This window comes from Bombina bombina, chromosome 5, assembly GCF_027579735.1.
Source record: "Bombina bombina isolate aBomBom1 chromosome 5, aBomBom1.pri, whole genome shotgun sequence".
Lineage (NCBI taxonomy): Eukaryota > Metazoa > Chordata > Amphibia > Anura > Bombinatoridae > Bombina > Bombina bombina.
Genome location: NC_069503.1, coordinates 510,323,106 through 510,343,075, shown reverse-complemented (window position 1 = coordinate 510,343,075; position 19,970 = coordinate 510,323,106). Strand labels below are relative to the sequence as shown.

General features: G+C 38.8%; 1 protein-coding gene across 1 annotated transcript in view; it reads right to left on the bottom strand.

Moving 5' to 3' along the window:
- The window catches only part of VPS41 (VPS41 subunit of HOPS complex), an 809,562-nt gene extending 800,363 nt beyond the window's left edge, over positions 1-9,199 (bottom strand). Inside the window, exon 1 of the mRNA XM_053714423.1 lies at positions 9,110-9,199. Within this exon, the coding sequence (XP_053570398.1) occupies positions 9,110-9,151 (42 nt within the window). The 5' untranslated portion in view covers positions 9,152-9,199. The remainder of the gene's footprint in view (positions 1-9,109) is intronic.
- Positions 9,200-19,970: the final 10,771 nt, after the last annotated feature.

Here is a 19,970-nt window from a genome sequence, read left to right as displayed (position 1 = left end):
TCTCATAGCTTCCAATCTATAATCACTGCAGTCTTGGATGACTATGTTGCCGCCCTTGTCTGCTGGGTGTTTGACTATATTATGATCATTGGTGAGTGTAATAAGTGCCTTACGTTCAGATACAGGTAAATTTGAGAAGCTGCGCTCACCAGATTGAGTTTCACAGTCATGTCTAAGGAGTCTTGAGAAGCTCTTAATTGATGGATTGGTAGTCTGTGGATCAAACCTAGATAAAGGCTTGAACCTGCTAGAGTTGAGTAAGGGCTGAGCATCCCTAAAATTTTCCTTGATGTTTAAATTTCTCTGCTATCTGTAAATATCAACTGCAGTCTTAAAATTATCATATTTGGTGGTGGGAATAAAAGACAATCCCCTGTTAAGTAGATTTTTTTCACTGTCTGTTAGTGATCTCGTACTGAGAGTAAAAACAATGTAAGGCTTTTTTTGGGATTGTAAGTTATTTTTATTTGTGCTCCCCTCGTCTAGTGCAGAGCCGTCCCAAACAAATCCCCCAAAACGCCCAACATAGTTAAAAACGAACATGAGATGCGTTATACGTGTACAATTGATGACAAATGTATTCCCTTTCTTGATCTTCTGATCCGTAAAGAAGACAATGGGTCACTAAACATGAAACTATATCGTAAAGATACAGCAACTAATAGTCTCCTACAATGGGATAGTTTCCACCCAAAACACCAAAAGATGGGAATTCCCACTGGCCAATATTTACATGCCAGAAGAAACTGTAGTATTGATGATGATTTTGAAAGAGAAGCAAAGGAATTAAGGAGTAGATTTAGAGAAAGAGGGTACCCAAACAAATGTTTGAAAAGGGCTTGTCAGAGAGCTAAAGCATCTGAAAGATCAACATTATTACAAGATCGGAAACTAACCAGTAATGAACAAGAACACATTAGATTAGAATCATAGGGACCTATGATGATAAAAACAATACGACCTGTAACATCTTTAAAAAACACTGGCATGTGTTACAAGATGATGTAGATCTTAAAGATGCAATCAAAGATAAACCAATGATCACAAATAGAAAGTCATTGAACTTTCATTGTATTTGGTTTTTATATATATATTTATTTGGTGCGTAAAACATTTTCTTCGCAGCTTTTGTTTATTGTTGTATAGCAAGTACTCTGTATATATATACATTTTTTTGTATATCCATATTTACTTTGTTTTGGTGATTATTTTCTGTTATTCATTTAATCATATGTGGCATTATCATCTTTATTAGGTTAAGTATTATTTATGTCCTGGATTCGCATACTTTACACTTTTTATTTCAGCCATGTATAACAGTCCCGTTAACGATCCATCTTGATAATAATATTTGACTTTATTGCTAATTATTACTGTTAGGTTCCTCTAATTTCTCTATTTTTTGAGCTTATGTATGCTAAATTATTTAGACATCACCTAGCAGGCGGGTTTCTTGATTGATCTTTTAACCAATTACAACCAAGCTAAAGTTTTAAATTTACCTGTTAGGCACAGCACCTGTATGCTATAACTACGGCTCAACAGCCGAAACGCGTAAGAACTGGTGCTGCGCCTGCACTTCTGTCTACTTTTTTGTCTCTCCATGTCTACTATTTTTAACTTTTGAATAAAGTACTGATTTTATATTTACAGAGCATCCAGCATTCTTTATTGACGTACCTGCTTCCAGACCTCTGGTTTGCTACAGTACAGAGTTCCGTAGGACCCGGCCCTGTGACTGCCCAACCCCTCCAACCACTGCCGTACATCGGATTATCCTTGTTGCTCATCAGACGCACTGCCACAGAGGAGGACCTTGACCAAGACGTTGTTTTTCAGAGAAGCGTGCAGCCACAAACACAAGGTACACATCATCCAGCGGATCTATTACACCAACGCAACGCCGAAGGCAGCTGATGGACACTTGTTATAGAGAGCTGAGGAACCACCGGGGATAGGTGAGTCTGGCTGTGAGCTATACACGCCAGTTTTCCGATTGCCTCTAGCGATTTTGTATGCACAGAACAGTGCTGTTGTATATTAGTGTCACAGTGGATACGTTCCTTTGTATGCCGATTTATATTAAAGGGGTTGTAGGGTACAGTCACTCGGTTGCCCACGAGTGTCATTGACACTGACATTAACTATATAAGCGGGATTATCACTCTGTCCTCCTTTTTCTTCTTGGTGAATGTGTAAATGTACCTTTATCTATGTAGGGGAAAACTCTAGAGAACTGAGAACGAGAGTTCTGGAACATATGGGAGATATCAAATGGAATCAAAATGTACCAGTGGCAGAACACATGACTAACATACACAGCGACCATAAATATGATATTCAATTTTTTGCCATAGAGCGTCATAGACCGTCTTAAATTGAAAGGTAGGAAAGGCAATATTAATAGAACTACTCATGCAAACAGAATGCAGGTGAATTCATGAATTACAATGTGCCTCTCAAAAAGGTTTAAATGAAGCGATTTCTTTCAAAAGCTTCCTGTGATAGTAAACATGATAATATAATGAATTTTTGCAATATCCAAGGTATCATAATACATACATTGGTGATAAAATCGATTAGCTATCGATATTACAGTCTAGATATCCGTTATAGATTCTGTATTGAGATCTAATAGTATACTATAGATAACAATAATTCTATATTGTCATGTAAATGTTATTGATATCTCACCCTAGTTCATACATCTGTTTTTGGGCAACTAAATTAACTCCTCGAAGATACAGGTCACATTTTTTTCAAGTGACATTGATAATAAAACTATATTGACAAAGTACTTAGTATGGTACAGTTTATCTTCTTAATAGCATGGGTATACCTACTCAGTATGTGATTAACATTGGTTGTAAGTCCATACGATAATACTGCTCATTGACCAATATGGTCCAAATGTAAAGGCGTTTTCAGCTTAAACATATTCAATACCAATTTGGAATCAATGGCCTTTTGAATGCTTCTTGTCTAAAATATAAAATAGTGGCTTATCGGTAGATGATAGATTTTCCATATTGACACAGAAGATCGCCATCCAAGGCTCTAAACACTTCCGCGTATGCGCACCGGTTACCTAGACAACCGTAAGCAATAAAGAGAGCTATGTGAGACTGGGCCGGCCCTATGATGGGCGGAGCCTGGGGGACGTTTGGTGTTGTGAATGTAGCGGTGTGTGTTTGTTACCGCTCTGGAAGAATACCCTTTTGTTACTAAGTTGCTATAACGTATATATAAGCTACAATGCAGTTCAACTAAGCGGCTGATATGCCAGTGTATGTCTCTAGAATGGTTGTTTGAAACTCTTCCCGTTCTCTCAGTAACATTCCTAATTCCATTCACACTTACCGCTAAGTTCTGTGGCCCCTTGTTTTTTATCTATTTTCCATTTCAGTGTTGGAATAAATTAAATGTAGAAGTGGAAGTGATCATCCCACTTTCTTAATATTCCAATTTCAGAATACCACCAGGTGGCCCTCGGTTTACGCCGGTTCAATTTGCGCCGTTTCAGAATAACAACCTGTTTTTTCAGTCATGTGACTGCTATTGAAAAGCTTTGGAAAGCAAAGTGCACTAATTAAAATAGCCAGTAGGTGGAGCTGTCTGCTTGTTTTGCAGCAAAGTAACGTAACTTAACAGCCTGAAATTGATCTGTGTACACAGAGCAGACATTAGCTATCGAGCAACAAGATTTAGCACCCACTACCCTATTATTTTCCTGTCCAGCTGAGGGTGCCTAACTGCCTATTAATCACTGCAGATTGAAATGCATAGAATAGGTGCAGACCCAATATTATCTAACATGCTAACAATGCAGAGAACTGATTGCAGAAAAATGCAAGTAAAAAAACGTTTTTGTTCATTAAACTTAGTTTGATGATAATGCAGTCTGCTGTGTGATTATTTAAATAGGTGCTGTTAGCAAATGTTTTTGTTCATTAAACTTAGTTTGATGATGATGCAGTCTGTTGTGTGATTATTTAATTAGGTGCTTTTAGCAAATGTGTTTGTTCATTAAACTTAGTTTGATGATGATACAATCTATATTATTAGGTTTATAATACTGTTTAGCATTTAAAGTCTTAATTTCAAAGCTTTAAAAATAATGTATTAGGTGTAACTTATGACAATTTTGAGAGGAGCCTGGAACCTAACCACCTCACTTCCCATTGACTTATATTATAAACTGTGTTTCAATTTACAACGGTTTTGATTTACAACCATTCCTCCTGGAACCTAACCCCGGCGTAAACTGAGGGCTACCTGTACTGTTTTTTTCTGTATATTTGTTAATAAAGTGTTTGTTTTTTAACCATAATCTTTGCAATATGAGCTCTTTACCATGAAAACACTATCTCATCCACACATATCTTTTTCCACCAGGTATATATCGATGATTTATTTTAGTTTGGACTGGCACAGCAAGACAACTAGAGCAGTGGGTATATGGCTTAAACAGTACCAACTCACCCATTAGATTCAAGTTGGAACATGACATGCACAATATACATTTCTTGACCTCAACATTTTTAAAATTGTTGACAATGGGAGTTACCGCTTTGGTACCTCTCTATTTACTAAATCTACTGACAGAAACTCTCTCTTGCTATCGACAAGTTGTCACCCCAATCACCAGAAAATGGGAATTATCTCCTCTCAGCTGACCAGGGTGATACGTAATAACCAGAAATCCTCCAACAACAATTGAACATGATGTGTGATAAACTACATGCTAGAGGATACTACCAGATCAGACTCAAATTACCCTATTGACAAGGAATAAGACACAACAAACCACAAATACTTCCAACCTGAATTTTGTTACGACATATACGCCAATTTATAAACACATACATGAAGTTGTTCGTGACAGATGGGACATCCTACAGACGGATAAGAATCTGACACAGTGGAAAAGGAGACCACCACGGATGGTGTACCGGAGAGCTAGAAACATCTGAGACATCCTGGTTAAAACAGACCCCATTGGATCTTAGCAGAAGGAAACATGGCTTAAATCCACACAACTGGGATGCTTTACATGTGGAGATTGCATTACCTGTAATGGGATGCTAACAAGGAATACTTTCCAACATCCCCACACCAACAGAAGATATAAAATCTGACATAGATTGTCGTGTAACAGCACTTATGTGATATATATGCTCATCTGTCCATGCTCCCTGTTCTACGTGGGTAAAACAATAAACACCTTCAGGGAGAGAATGGCCAATCATCGCTATACCATCAGGGAGGCCATCAAACACGGATCTTCCGACCAGCCGGTGGTCCGGCATTTTGCCCATCAAAAACACAGCGTCTCTAGCCTTAAAACTATGATAATTGATCATATCCCCCCTATGACAAGAGGGGGTGACCGGGGAGGCACCTGTTACAACTTGAATCCAAATGGATTTATACCATGGATACAGTGGAACCAAGAGGACTTAACGTCAAGATGGACTTTGGGGCTTTATTGGTTAAGTCCTCATATCACCATGATGTGTTTCTAGTTTGCACAAATTCTCTCCACGGCGTTATGCCACAAATAATCTGTTTGGTTGTCTAAGTTTGTTTAATATCCAATACTACCAGTGATGACATCACACAATTGGGTCTCCCAATACCTCGCATCGCAATTGAACAGTTATCGCATACCTAATCGTCTAAGGATGAGGACATCTATCGATGCATATGTCTAGAATCATTACCATGTACAGTGCATGCTTTTGTTTATATTTATAAACATTTGCAGTTTTTTATTTGCAGCAGCGCTTACAAGTTGATACACTTTTGATCCACCGCAATGACATGCGCAGCTTGTCTTATGCAAATTAGCCATGTGCGTGCTCTTTACACCTACAATGGGTGTCTCTTGCTATGAGCGTGATGCAATCCAACGGGCTACGAGCAGGCGGACCGGAAGAGGCGTGGCCACATAGACACGCGCACCCGGAGCCAAGAAATGGCGTCTCTCACTCTGATTAAAGGAGACATATAAGGTATTTAAGGCTGCTGCATTTTCTACTTTTTAACTGACCTCCTGAATGCCAGGACTTAACATCTGCCTACATGCTGGGTGAAACCATTTGATAAAGGTGCTAGTTGGGCACCGAAACGTCATGGGACTTTTTTTTATATCTTTGCAATAAAAGTTAATTTTTACAAAATCCAGTGAGTGCTGTTGTTAAACTGGACTGTTTGTATTTTTTGATCCAGCACCCTGGTACTTATCTACCCTCAATTTGAGGTCTTGAGTGCAAGCCTTTAAACATATACACATATATATATATATATATATATATATATATATATATATATATATATACACATATACACACACACACAGATACTTCTTGAGTGCTATTTGTTAATCAGAGTCAGATCTTCTAATCTATTATCAGCAGTGGATGCAATTTGAGGGATTTGTAGAAAATTTAAATATATAAATATTAAATTTCAATACAATGAAAAAGACCTCCCATACTTTTACAGAAATAAATAAGGATGAATTTGCAGCTGCAAAAAACATCAGCGTTTTCAAGAAGACACACCTCCCTACCACTTCCTGGTAATATATAACTAGTGAAATGAAGAAAAACAATTGCTAATACGCATGAAGATGTGCACACTCGGGCTAATTTACATACTAAAAATGATTGGACAACATCAGCAGCCTACAAAAGAATAAAAACAAGGTTTTTATGAGGGGCGTTTTGAAAATTGTAGCGAGGACTTGGAAAAGCCATTTTGTGTAAGTTGAAACAATATCTTATGTTTCACTAATTTGTTTAATATATATCTCATTAAAAATAAATGTGTGACTTCTATGTAATAAATAAATAAAAAATTTAAGCTGGAATGTCCCTTCAACATTTTTTCTTTGTTCTCTTGGTATCTTTATTTGAAAAAGCAGGAATGAAAGCCTAGGAGCCGGCCTATTTTTGGTTCAGAACCCTGGATAGCGCTTGCTGATTGGTGGCTACATTTTGGGTTTAGAAGTCCTTTATAACAGGATGTTGTTGACTAGAGGTGCCTTGCTGGAAATGAAATGCAACTTTACAAATCCCTCCTTCCATGACTAGAGTCACAAACAGCGTTGCCAGTTCCTGTTATTTTCTGGAATCCATGCATGAAAGGATGGAGATATAAAATGGGTTTAGTTAAAGTTTTAACAGAATAACGCAAACAGGGGAGAATGGAGAGCCCCTAATAAATCTAATGCACTGGGACACAATTATAATTCTTAGGAGTGACAAATATGTTATGCAGGGAACCTGCCTTTAAGAGCAATGATAATGAATTTCTTCAGACAGATTGGTCTTGGTGATTTTAATCCATAGGAAGCCGTAATCTAAACCACTGCTTCTTTAACTGATGGAGGGACATTCACAGTTTCATAAATTTCCCCCTATCGCTCACATTTTAAGTGGGGACTTTTTTGAGCATTATATTACATTGTATGTTTCTGTTCTTCACAGCTAGATAAACAGCTCTCATGCTAGAATTTGCCTTCATAACATTGTTTGAGGAACCTTTCAGTACTGACAAGATATCTTTGATCATAATCACCAGAGAGAAGAGCTGTAGATCAGTGTTTCTCAATCGCAGTCCTCAAATACCCCCAACAGGCCTGGTTTTCATTATAGCTGAACTAGTGCACAGGTTAAATAATCAGCTGATGGGTGAGAGAAGGTTAGTAACCATGGTGTTACTGATCAGTTGATTACTTCACCTGTGCACTGGTTAGGCTATAATGAAAACCTGACCTGTTGGGGGTACTTGAGGATCACGGTTGAGAAACACTGCTTTAAATCAGGGTTCTTCAAACCACGGGCCATTATTGGGTCACAACATCATGTGTACTGAGTTGCGACTTGTGTGTGTGTTGTAGGAGTGTGTGTGGTGTTTTGTATGAGAGTGTGTGTGTGTGCTGTGCGTGTGTTGTGTATGAGTGTTGTATGAGAGTGTGTGTTGTGTGTGTGTTGTATGAGTGTGTGTGTGGTATGTGTGTGGTATTTGTTACATGAAAATGTGTGTTGTATGATTGTGTGTGTGTTGTATGAGTGTGTGGTGTGTGTGTGTTATTACGTTTTACAACGCTTTCAAATTTTACTACAATCAGGAATAAAGCATGCACATATTCTAGTCTCTTTGCCAAAAATTGCAGCTATCATGTTGTTTACTTCTTAAGAAATTTTCAGACCAAGTATAAAAATTGGGTCCCAAAGGTATGTGGTATCATGACACTGGGTCTTGGGGGGAAAAGTTTGAAGAACCCTGCTTTAGATCATTGGACCCTAAGTATTGGCCTTTGAGTAGACAGTAATAAAGAAGATAAGTAGGGCTTTGGGTAAATAAATTAAGACAGATAAGATGAGATATTCTCTTCCTACAAGAACAGCCAATTGTATTAGGATGTGGTTTCAATTAGCAGAAACAGCTATTCCATATACAACAATATACATAAAGGAACAATTTCCGTTAAATGTTACACTCTGCAGCAGGTATCACATTAGGGATAAAAAAAATAATTACAGTACACTGTCCCTTCAAATGAAAAAAAAGGGCAAACATTGTGGTACTGCAGATATTATACATATCTTGACCTGAAGAGAAATTGTAACAATATTGTCCCCATTACTCTGGTATAAATATCTAGAAAAATACTCTGAATAGACTGCATCATTTAAATTGTGTCAAATAAATACAACTGAATTAGGCAGCCCAAAGGTGTGAGGCATTGTGTAGTAACCAATTAATACTGTACTGTGAATGTTCTTTCTGCCAAATGAAAATAGGCTATAAATGCAAAATGCTAAATACCCACAACTTGTCAGAACTGATGTACAGAAATAAACACCATTGAGCCACATTTTTATATTCATATGCTTGCCAACTGCACACTTTGCACAAATAAACATAATATCAGCTGCCTCTCATCACTGTGATTAGCTTCCTACATGCAGCCTCTACTTCCGGGAACACACAGATCTAGGCAGACTGCACTACTGTAAATTTGTGCTGTCTCACTAACATAGAACGATAAAATAGTCCTTACTAAATATATTCAGTAGCAATAACAAATAATTCCAACCTTATCTGCGGGATCTGTAACTCCTGGTATATCAGCCATCATAAGGAACCTGGACACATGACCATAGTACACAACAAACTACAATTCCCAGCATGCACAGCGAAAGTGAAACCAATGTCGAGACTTTATTAATCATGTTCCTTCTTTGCAAAGTAACAGCTTGTGAGTCATATGCGTAATGCATTTTTATGAGAACTATACTTAGTTAGTAGAACATAATTCACTTATTATGTAGATAAATATATTACCCACTAAGGTATTTACTGATGTAAATTAGATTAGACATTTTGTAATTTGCCGTTCTACTACATCCTCCCTGGTATTTCTAGCAACTGGAGAGAAGGGTCTAGCTAGCTGCAGAGGAGCTCCACTCTAGACAGGAGGAAACGTGACCTCCACTGAAAACTTCTTTTTTTCTTTGCTTTTTTTTTTTAAATTCAACTTTAATGTAACAAACAACCTATAGATCATCATTCTGAAAACGAAATATTTTGCAGCTTTCTTGTTCTTTATGTTCATTCACAGTGTTTTATGCTGATTTTCATTTATAAGGTAACCACTGTGAATGAGCATTAAGTACAAGAAAGCTGCAAAATGTACAAGGCTAAAGTTGTCTTCTTATTTAGTCAGCTTCTTATTCTGCAACTGATTGCAATTTACAAAAAAAAGATATCTAGCATTATTTTTATTTTAAATAAAATAATACACTTTCCAAAAACCTAAACAAAATTACATTTTATAAAAAAAAACATCTTATATTGCACTATACAGATGGCAAACATGGCATAATTTTGAGTAACTTATATTTTAAATGGGTTAAAATCCTGTGGCCCACTCATTTATATGTGAATATATACAGGGCATGAACCCCATCATACAACAGACGTTAGCAGCCTGGCCCAATGCTCTTTATGGTAAATACATTGGTGACAACCTTGTCACTTCATATATTTTGAAATCCCCCCCCCCCCAAAAAAAAAGAAAACCCCTATTTAGCACACACTTAAACACATAGGTAGATCCACAGAAAGGGAGCAACAAAATAAATAAAACTTAACTTTTACTGTCAAATCATTGAGGCTCTAAGAAAGCCCAGGTGAAACGTGCGTTAGGCGTTCACCTGTCTGTGAGTAATCTAGACATCATGGTTATACTTTATTTGTGTGCTTTCTGTGATTGATATACAAGTAATTCCGTACCTTAGTCACTGCAAGCCGTATCTTTTTCACAATAATTGTAAGCAACTGCCTACCAAGAGATAGTCTAAGCCCCACCCTTCACCCACCTATGTGAGTAGCACCAAATCATAGTCTAGTTTTTTAGGGATCTTTTTCTTTCTTGGTGGATGTCATCTTACAATGGGCCTCTGACAGTGTTGGAATCTGCTTAATTTTGCAAACTTAGAGCCTCAACGATTGTCTTATTTTGAAATAGACAATCGTAGTGTGTTTAATCCAGATGCTCCAATATTTGTATTTTAAGTTGTTTTATTTATTTGGCTCCCTTTCTGCGGATCTACCTATGTGTTTAAGTGTTTGCCAAATAGTTGTTTTCTTTGGGATTACACTGTATACCAACCACTAGGGCACCCCCCGCACTCCCCTAAGGAATATGAGTGTATGGGTTATAGATGGAACCACCATCATTTGATGAATAAGGCAGTTCTATACCTATCTCATTGATATACACTTCATATATTTTACCTTTTCTGAATAAGTAACTGGTATTTTAAAAGGGTTAAAATCCTTAGGGCCATTAATTTCTGAGTGGATACATACACGGCGTGAAGCCCTACATAGGATAAACATGTTTTCAGCCTGGCCCAATGGTTTCTATGGCAACAAAAACTATTGCCAACCTTGCCACTTCATATATTTGACCTTTTCAAAATAAATAACTGGTATTTCAAATGACTTAAAATCCTTTGGGCCACTCTTTACTGTGCGGATATATACCGGGAGTGAGCCCCTTCATAGGATAAATTTCTGAATAAGTAACTAGTATTTTAAAAGGGTTAAAATCCTTTGGACCACTCACTTCTTTGTGGATATATACAGGGCGTGAACCTCTCCATAGAATAAACATGTTCTCACCCTGGCCCAACGTTTTTTGAAGCAAACAAACTGGTAACAACGTTACCCTTTTTCTAAAAAGGAATCAGATATTTTAAAAGGGTTAAAATCCTTGGGCCCTCATTACTGTGTGGATATATACAAGGATTGAGCCCCTTCATATACAAGGAGTGAGCCCCTTCATATACAAGGAGTGAGCCCCTTCATATACAAGGAGTGAGCCCCTTCATAGAATAAACATGTTTTCAGCCTGGCCCAATGCTTTTTGTAGCAAACAAAATTGTGCCAATGTGGTCATCTCATACATTTACCTTTTCTGAATAAGTAAATGGTATTTTGAAAGGGTAAAAATACTTTGGGCCACTCATTTCTGTATGGATATATACAGAATGTGAGCTTCATCATAGGAGAGGCATGTTCTCAGCCTGGCCCAACACTATTTATGGCAAATAAACTGGTGCCAACCTTGCCACTTTATATATTTTACCTTTTCTAAGTAAGTAAATAGTATTTTAAAACGGTTAAAATCCTTTGGGCCACTGATTTCTGTGTTGTTATATAGGGTGTGAGCCCCTTTGTGCAATCCAACGGCTAGATTTAGAGTTTTGTCGGTAATGACCCGAAAAGCTAACGCTGGCTTTTTTCTGGCCGCACCATAAAAATAACTCTGGTATTGAGAGTCCACATAAAGGCTGCGTTAGGCTCCAAAAAAGGAGCGTAGAGCATATTTAACGCAGCTTCAACTCTCGATACCAGAGTTGCTTACGGACGCGGCCAGCCTCAAAAACGTGCTCGTGCACGATTCCCCCATAGGAAACAATGGGGCTGTTTGAGCTGAAAAAAAACCTAACACCTGCAAAAAAGCCGCGTTCAGCTCCTAACGCAGCCCCATTGTTTGCTATGCGGAAACACTTCCTACGTCTGCACCTAACACTCTAACATGTACCCCGAGTCTAACCACCCCTAACCTTACACTTATTAACCCCTAATCTGCTGCCCCCGCTATTGCTGACCCCTGCATATTATTATTAACCCCTAATCTGCCGCTCCGTAAACCGCCGCTACTTACATTATCCCTATGTACCCCTAATCTGCTGCCCTAACATCGCCGACCCCTATATTATATTTATTAACCCCTAATCTGCCCCCCACAACATCGCCTCCACCTGCCTACACTTATTAACCCCTAATCTGCTGACCGGACCTGAGCGCTACTATAATAAAGTTATTAACCCCTAATCCGCCTCACTAACCCTATAATAAATAGTATTAACCCCTAATCTGCCCTCCCTAACATCGCCGACACCTAACTTAAATTATTAACCCCTAATCTGCCGACTGGAGCTCACCGCTATTCTAATAAATGTATTAACCCCTAAAGCTAAGTCTAACCCTAACACTAACACCCCCCTAAGTTAAATATAATTTACATCTAACGAAATTAATGATCTCTTATTAAATAAATTATTCCTATTTAAAGCTAAATACTTACCTGTAAAATAAATCCTAATATAGCTACAACATAAATTATAATTATATTATAGCTATTTTAGGATTAATATTTATTTTACAGGTAACTTTGTATTTATTTTAACCAGGTACAATAGCTATTAAATAGTTAAGAACTATTTAATAGCTAAAATAGTTAAAATAATTACAAATTTACCTGTAAAATAAATCCTAACCTAAGTTACAATTAAACCTAACACTACACTATCAATAAATTAATTAAATAAAATACCTACAATTACCTACAATTAAACCTAACACTACACTATCAATAAATAAATTAAATACAATACCTACAAATAACTACAATGAAATAAACTAACTAAAGTACAAAAAATAAAAAAGAACTAAGTTACAAAAAATAATAAAATATTTACAAACATAAGAAAAATATTACAACAATTTTAAACTAATTACACCTACTCTAAGCCCCCTAATAAAATAACAAAGCCCTCCAAAATAAAAAAAATGCCCTACCCTATTCTAAATTACTAAAGTTCAAAGCTCTTTTACCTTACCAGCCCTGAACAGGGCCCTTTGCGGGGCATGCCCCAAGAAGTTCAGCTCTTTTGCCTGTTAAAAAAAACATACAATACCCCCCCCAACATTACAACCCACCACCCACATACCCCTAATCTAACCCAAACCCCCCTTAAATAAACCTAACACTAAGCCCCTGAAGATCATCCTACCTTGTCTTCACCATACCAGGTTCACCAATCCGTCCTGGCTCCAAAATCTTTATCCAACCCAAGCGGGGGCTGGCGATCCATCTTCCGGTGGCTGAAGAGGTCCAGAAGAGGCTCCAAAGTCTTCATCCTATCCGGGAAGAAGAGTAGATCCGGACCGGCAACCATCATCTTCCAAGCGGCATCTTCTATCTTCATCCGATGAGGACCGACTCCATCCTGAAGACCTCCACCGCGGACCCATCTTCATCCGGCGACGTCCAACTGAAGAATGACGGTTCCTTTAAGGGACGTCATCCAAGATGGCGTCCCTCGAATTCCGATTGGCTGATAGGATTCTATCAGCCAATCGGAATTAAGGTAGGAATATTCTGATTGGCTGATGGAATCAGCCAATCAGAATCAAGTTCAATCCGATTGGCTGATCCAATCAGATTGAGCTCGCATTCTATTGGCTGTTCCGATCAGCCAATAGAATGCGAGCTCAATCTGATTGGCTGATTCAATCAGCCAATCAGATTTTTCCTACCTTAATTCCGATTGGCTGATAGAATCCTATCAGCCAATCGGAATTCGAGGGACGCCATCTTGGATGACGTCCCTTAAAGGAACCGTCATTCTTCAGTTGGATGTCGCCGGATGAAGATGGGTCAGCGGTGGAGGTCTTCAGGATGGAGCCATTCCTCATCGGATGAAGATAGAAGATGCCGCTTGGAAGATGATGGTTTCCGGTCCGGATCTACTCTTCTTCCCGGATAGGATGAAGACTTTGGAGCCTCTTCTGGACCTCTTCAGCCGCCGGAAGATGGATCGCCAGCCCCCGCTTGGGTTGGATGAAGATTTTGGAGCCAGGACGGATCGGTGAACCTGGTATGGTGAAGACAAGGTAGGATGATCTTCAGGGGCTTAGTGTTAGGTTTATTTAAGGGGGGTTTGGGTTAGATTAGGGGTATGTGGGTGGTGGGTTGTAATGTTGGGGGGGGGTATTGTATGTTTTTTTTTACAGGCAAAAGAGCTGAACTTCTTGGGGCATGCCCCGCAAAGGGCCCTGTTCAGGGCTGGTAAGGTAAAAGAGCTTTGAACTTTAGTAATTTAGAATAGGGTAGGGCATTTTTTTATTTTGGGGGGCTTTGTTATTTTATTAGGGGGCTTAGAGTAGGTGTAATTAGTTTAAAATTGTTGTAATATTTTTCTTATGTTTGTAAATATTTTTTTATTTTTTGTAACTTAGTTCTTTTTTATTTTTTGTACTTTAGTTAGTTTATTTCATTGTAGTTATTTGTAGGTATTGTATTTAATTTATTTATTGATAGTGTAGTGTTAGGTTTAATTGTAGGTAATTGTAGGTATTTTATTTAATTAATTTATTGATAGTGTAGTGTTAGGTTTAATTGTAACTTAGGTTAGGTTATTTTAACTATTTTAGCTATTAAATAGTTCTTAACTATTTAATAGCTATTGTACCTGGTTAAAATAAATACAAAGTTACCTGTAAAATAAATATTAATCCTAAAATAGCTATAATATAATTATAATTTATGTTGTAGCTATATTAGGATTTATTTTACAGGTAAGTATTTAGCTTTAAATAGGAATAATTTATTTAATAAGAGTTAATTAATTTCGTTAGATTAAAATTATATTTAACTTAGGGGGGTGTTAGTGTTAGGGTTAGACTTAGCTTTAGGGGTTAATACATTTATTAGAATAGCGGCGAGATTCGGTCGGCAGATTAGGGGTTAATAATTGAAGTTAGGTGTCGGCGATGTTAGGGAGGGCAGGTTAGGGGTTAATAAATATAATATAGGGGTCGGCGGTGTTAGGGGCAGCAGATTAGGGGTACATAGCTATAATGTAGCTGGCGGCTCTTTGCGGTCGGCAGATTAGGGGTTAATTATTGTAGGTAGGTGGCGGCGGCGTTGTGGGGGGCAGGTTAGGGGTTAATAAATATAATATAGGGGTCGGCGATGTTAGGGCAGCAGATTAGGGGTACATAGGGATAATGTAGCTTGCGGCGGCGTGCGGACGGCAGATTAGGGGTTAATAAGTGTAGGTAGCTGGCGGCGACGTTGTGGGGGGCAGGTTAGGGGTTAATAAATATAATATAGGGGTCGGCGATGTTAGGGCAGCAGATTAGGGGTACATAGGGATAATGTAGCTTGCAGTGGCGTGCGGACGGCAGATTAGGGGTTAATTATTGTAGGTAGGTGGCGGCGGCGTTGTGGGGGGCAGGTTAGGGGTTAATAAATATAATATAGGGGTCGGCGATGTTAGGGCAGCAGATTAGGGGTACATAGGGATAATGTAGCTTGCGGCGGCGTGCGGACGGCAGATTAGGGGTTAATAAGTGTAGGTAGCTGGCGGCGACGTTGTGGGGGGCAGGTTAGGGGTTAATAAATATAATATAGGGGTCGGCGATGTTAGGGCAGCAGATTAGGGGTACATAGGGATAATGTAGCTTGCTGTGGCGTGCGGACGGCAGATTAGGGGTTAATAAGTGTAGGTAGCTGGCGGCGACGTTGTGGGGGGCAGATTAGGGGTTAATAAATATAATATAGGGGTCGGCGGTGTTAGGGGCAGCAGATTAGGGGTACATAAGGATAACGTAGGTGGCGGTCGGCAGATTAGGGGTTAAAAAAATTTAATCGAGCTGCGGCGATGTGGGGGGACCTCGGTTTAGGTGTACATAGGTAGTTTATGGGTGTTAGTGTACTTTAGAGTACAGTAGTTAAGAGCTTTATGAACCGGCGTTAGCCCAGAAAGCTCTTAACTACTGACTTTTTTTCTGCGGCTGGAGTTTTGTCGTTAGATTTCTAACGCTCACTTCAGACACGACTCTAAATACCGGAGTTAGAAAAATCCCATTGAAAAGATAGGATACGCAATTTACGTAAGGGGATCTGCGGTATGGAAAAGTCGCGGCTGAAAAGTGAGCGTTAGACCCTTTTTTGAGTGACTCCAAATACCGGAGGTAGCCTAAAACCAGCGTTAGGAGCCTCTAACGCTGGTTTTCACGGCTACCGCCAAACTCCAAATCTAGGCCCAAGTGTTTTCAGACTGTCCCAAAGTTTTATATGGCAAAGAAACCCTTTAAATAGAAGTAACTTATTTAGAAAAGGTAAAATATGTGATTTGACAAGGTTGGCACCAGTTTGCTTATCATAAAAAGCATTGGGCCAGGCTGAGAATATGTCTGTGCTATACAGGGGCTCATGCCCTGTATATATCCACTCAGAAATGAGTGGCCCACAGGATTTTAACCCTTTTAAAATACCACTTATTCAGAAAAGGTAAAATATATGAAGTGGCAAGGCTGTCACCAATTTGTTAGCCATAAAGAGCGCTGGGCCAGGCTGACAACATGTTTGTGCTATGAAGGGTTCATGCCTTGTATATTCCACACATAAATGAGTGGCCCAAAGTATTTTAACCTTTCAAATGACCAGTTACTTATTCAGAAAAGGTAAAATATATGAGATGGCAAGTTTGGCACAAGTTTGTTTGCTATAAAAATCATTGGGCCAGGCTTATCCTATGGAGTGCTTCACGCCGTGTATGTATCCACACAAAAATTCATCGCCCAAAGGATTTTGACCCTTTTAAATACCCGTTACTTATTCAGAAAAGGTAAAATGTATGAAGTGGCAAGGATGACACTAGATTGCCTTAAAAAGCATTGGGTCAGGCTGAAAATATGTCTGTTCTAGAAATGAGTGACCCAAATAATTTTAACCCTTTTAAAATACCAATTACTTATTCAGAAAAGGTAAAATGTATGAAGTGGCAAGGTTGGCACCAATGTGTTTGCAATAAAGGGCGCTGGACCAGGCTGATAACGTCTATTCTATGATGGGTCACGCTTTGTATATATACACACATAAATGAGTGGGGCAAAGGATTTTATCCTTTTTTTAAATACCAATGACTTATTTAGAAAAGGTAAAATATATAAAGTGGCAAGGTTGGCACCAATTTGTTTGCCATAAAGAGCATTGGACAAGGCTGATAATGTGTCTGTCCCATGAAAAGGCTCAGGCCTTGTATATCCCACACATAAATGAGTGGCGCAAAGGATTTTTACCCTTTTATAATATCAGTTACTTATTAGAAACAATCAAAATTATGCCATGTTTGCTATCTGATTATTGCAATATATATATATATATATATTTTTATTAATAAAATGTAAGTTTGTTTAGGTTTTTGGCAAGTGTATTATTTTATTTAAAATAAAAATAATGCTAGATATCTTTATTTTTGTAATCAGTTGCAGTATAAGAAGCTGACTGAATAAGAATCCAACTTCAGCCTTGTACATTTTGCAGCTTTCTTGTACTTAAAGGGCCACTAAACCCAAAATCTTTCTTTCATGATTTAGATAGAACATACAAATTTAAACAACATTACAATTTACTTCTATTATTTATTTTGCTTCATTTTTTAGATATCCTTATTTGAAGAAAAAGCAATGCACATGGGTGAGCCAATCACACAAGGCTTATATGTGCAGCAACCAATCAGCAGCTACTGAGCATATCTAGATATGCTTTTCAGCAAGAATATCAAGAGAATAAAACAAATTAGATAATAGAAGTAAATTAGAAATATGTTTAAAATTGCATTCTCTTTCTAAACCATGAAAGAAAAAATGTGGGTTTCATGTCCCTTTAATGTTCATTCACAGGGGTTACCTTATAAATGACAATCAGCATAATCCACTGTGAATGAACATTAAGAACAAGAAAGCTTCAAAATGTTTCGTTTTCAGAATGATTGTCTATAGGTTGTTTGTTAGATTAAAGTTGATTAAAAAAAAAAGCTTTGAGTGGAGGTCACATGTTTCCTGTCTAGAGACAGTGGAGGTCACATGTTACCTGTCTAGAGTAGAGCTCCAGTCTGCAGCTAGACTACTTTGCAACTGGAGAGACTCCAGCAAGTCACTGGAGGCGGGGCCGCCGCCCGTTTCCAAATTAGAGGAAGCAGCTGCTGTATTCAGTGAACTGCTAAATAATGCTAATTGCCACTTTTTACTGAATGAATATGAAAGAGTTTAGCTGTATTATGCTCACAAAGTCTCTCCCTCTCCGCAGGTATTATTGGGGGTTCCTAGCAATATCACTGTAAGGATGGCAGCAGGGTGCTACTATGTAATTTGGTGGCAGTGTCAAATGTTCCACTTGCTATACTGAGGTTACTTATCAGTACTCTAGCAGTGTTGTTGTAGAACTAATGTACTTGAATGGCAACCCTGCTTGTTTGTTGTGCTACTCTCATATTCTGTCCTGCTTACTATTTCTACTCCAGAGTGACAAAAACCTCATTTAATAGCTAGGTCTCTTATTTAGGGACTGTCAGGAAGGGAAGCAACCAAGTTGGAGTGTGCTTCCATCCTCACAAAGGTACCCTGTTTACTGAAATAATCAATTTAACTCAACATGTATTTAAAAAACAAAAATGAGCTGTAAATTATATATATGCGCTACCTGGTTGATCCTGTATAATAAAGAAAAGAATGATGGGGTTTCGTTCAAATACTTTTAGATGTGGAACAGCTTAGTTAGGTGACATGGACAAAGGCAGTGTAAAGACCAGCATGGGACTGTAGCAACCTAAGGGTTAAGGCTGTAGGGAGTGAGATAGGAGTAGAGGGCTGGGTAGTGAAGCTAGTGCAACATTGTTGCAAGTTTGGGGAGGAGCCCCTTCCTGATAGGTCAGAAAGGTTCAGACGATTGCTTAGATGCAATGAACGTAATGCAAGAACTTATGTCCTTTCTTGGGGTCCCTCTTGCTGAGGAGAAATCTCAAGGTCCCGTTACCAGTTTAACATTTTTGGGCATAGAAATTGACACAGAGAAAATGATTTGCAGGCTCCTCTTAGACAAGGTGCAGAGTATGTTGGAGGCAGTTAAAGCGGCTGTTTCCTCTAAGTTCCTTACCCTTAAGCAATTACAGTGCCTTCTTGGCCTTTTGAACTTCACCTACAGGGTTATCCCCATGGGGAGGGTATTCAATTGCAGGTTGGAGAGTAAATTATTTGGGAAAGTCAACCCGTCAGGGAGAATATACATTTCGGGAGGGATGATCTCTGACCTAAAGGTATGGGAATCTTTCTTGCAGCAATTTAATGGCATTCGCTTGTGGCGCTCCGACCCGATCTCTTGTCAGCTCCTGCACCTGTTCACAGATGCGGCAGGGTCCGGAGGCTACGGGGCATACTTTCAGGGGGGGTGGAGCGTGGGCCCTTGGCCTGATAATTGGAGGGCCCAAGGGTTTACCCGCAATCTCACGCTCCTGGAATTATGCCCAATAGTCCTGGCCATTGAGCTCTGTGGTAAGCAGTTTTCCAACAGAAGTGTTATCTTCTGGACAGATAACCTAAGTGTCGTCCATGCGATTAATAGACTGTTCGCCACATCGGCCGAAGATAACCTAAGTGTCGTCCATGCGATTAAAAGACTGTCCGCCACATCAGCCGCAGTGGTTTGTTTGTGACATTTGGTGTTACGCTGTCTGGAACTTAACATTCCGTTTCAGGCACAGCACGTGCCTGGAGTGAACAATGTAATTGTGGATGCTCTTTCCAGGTTTGAC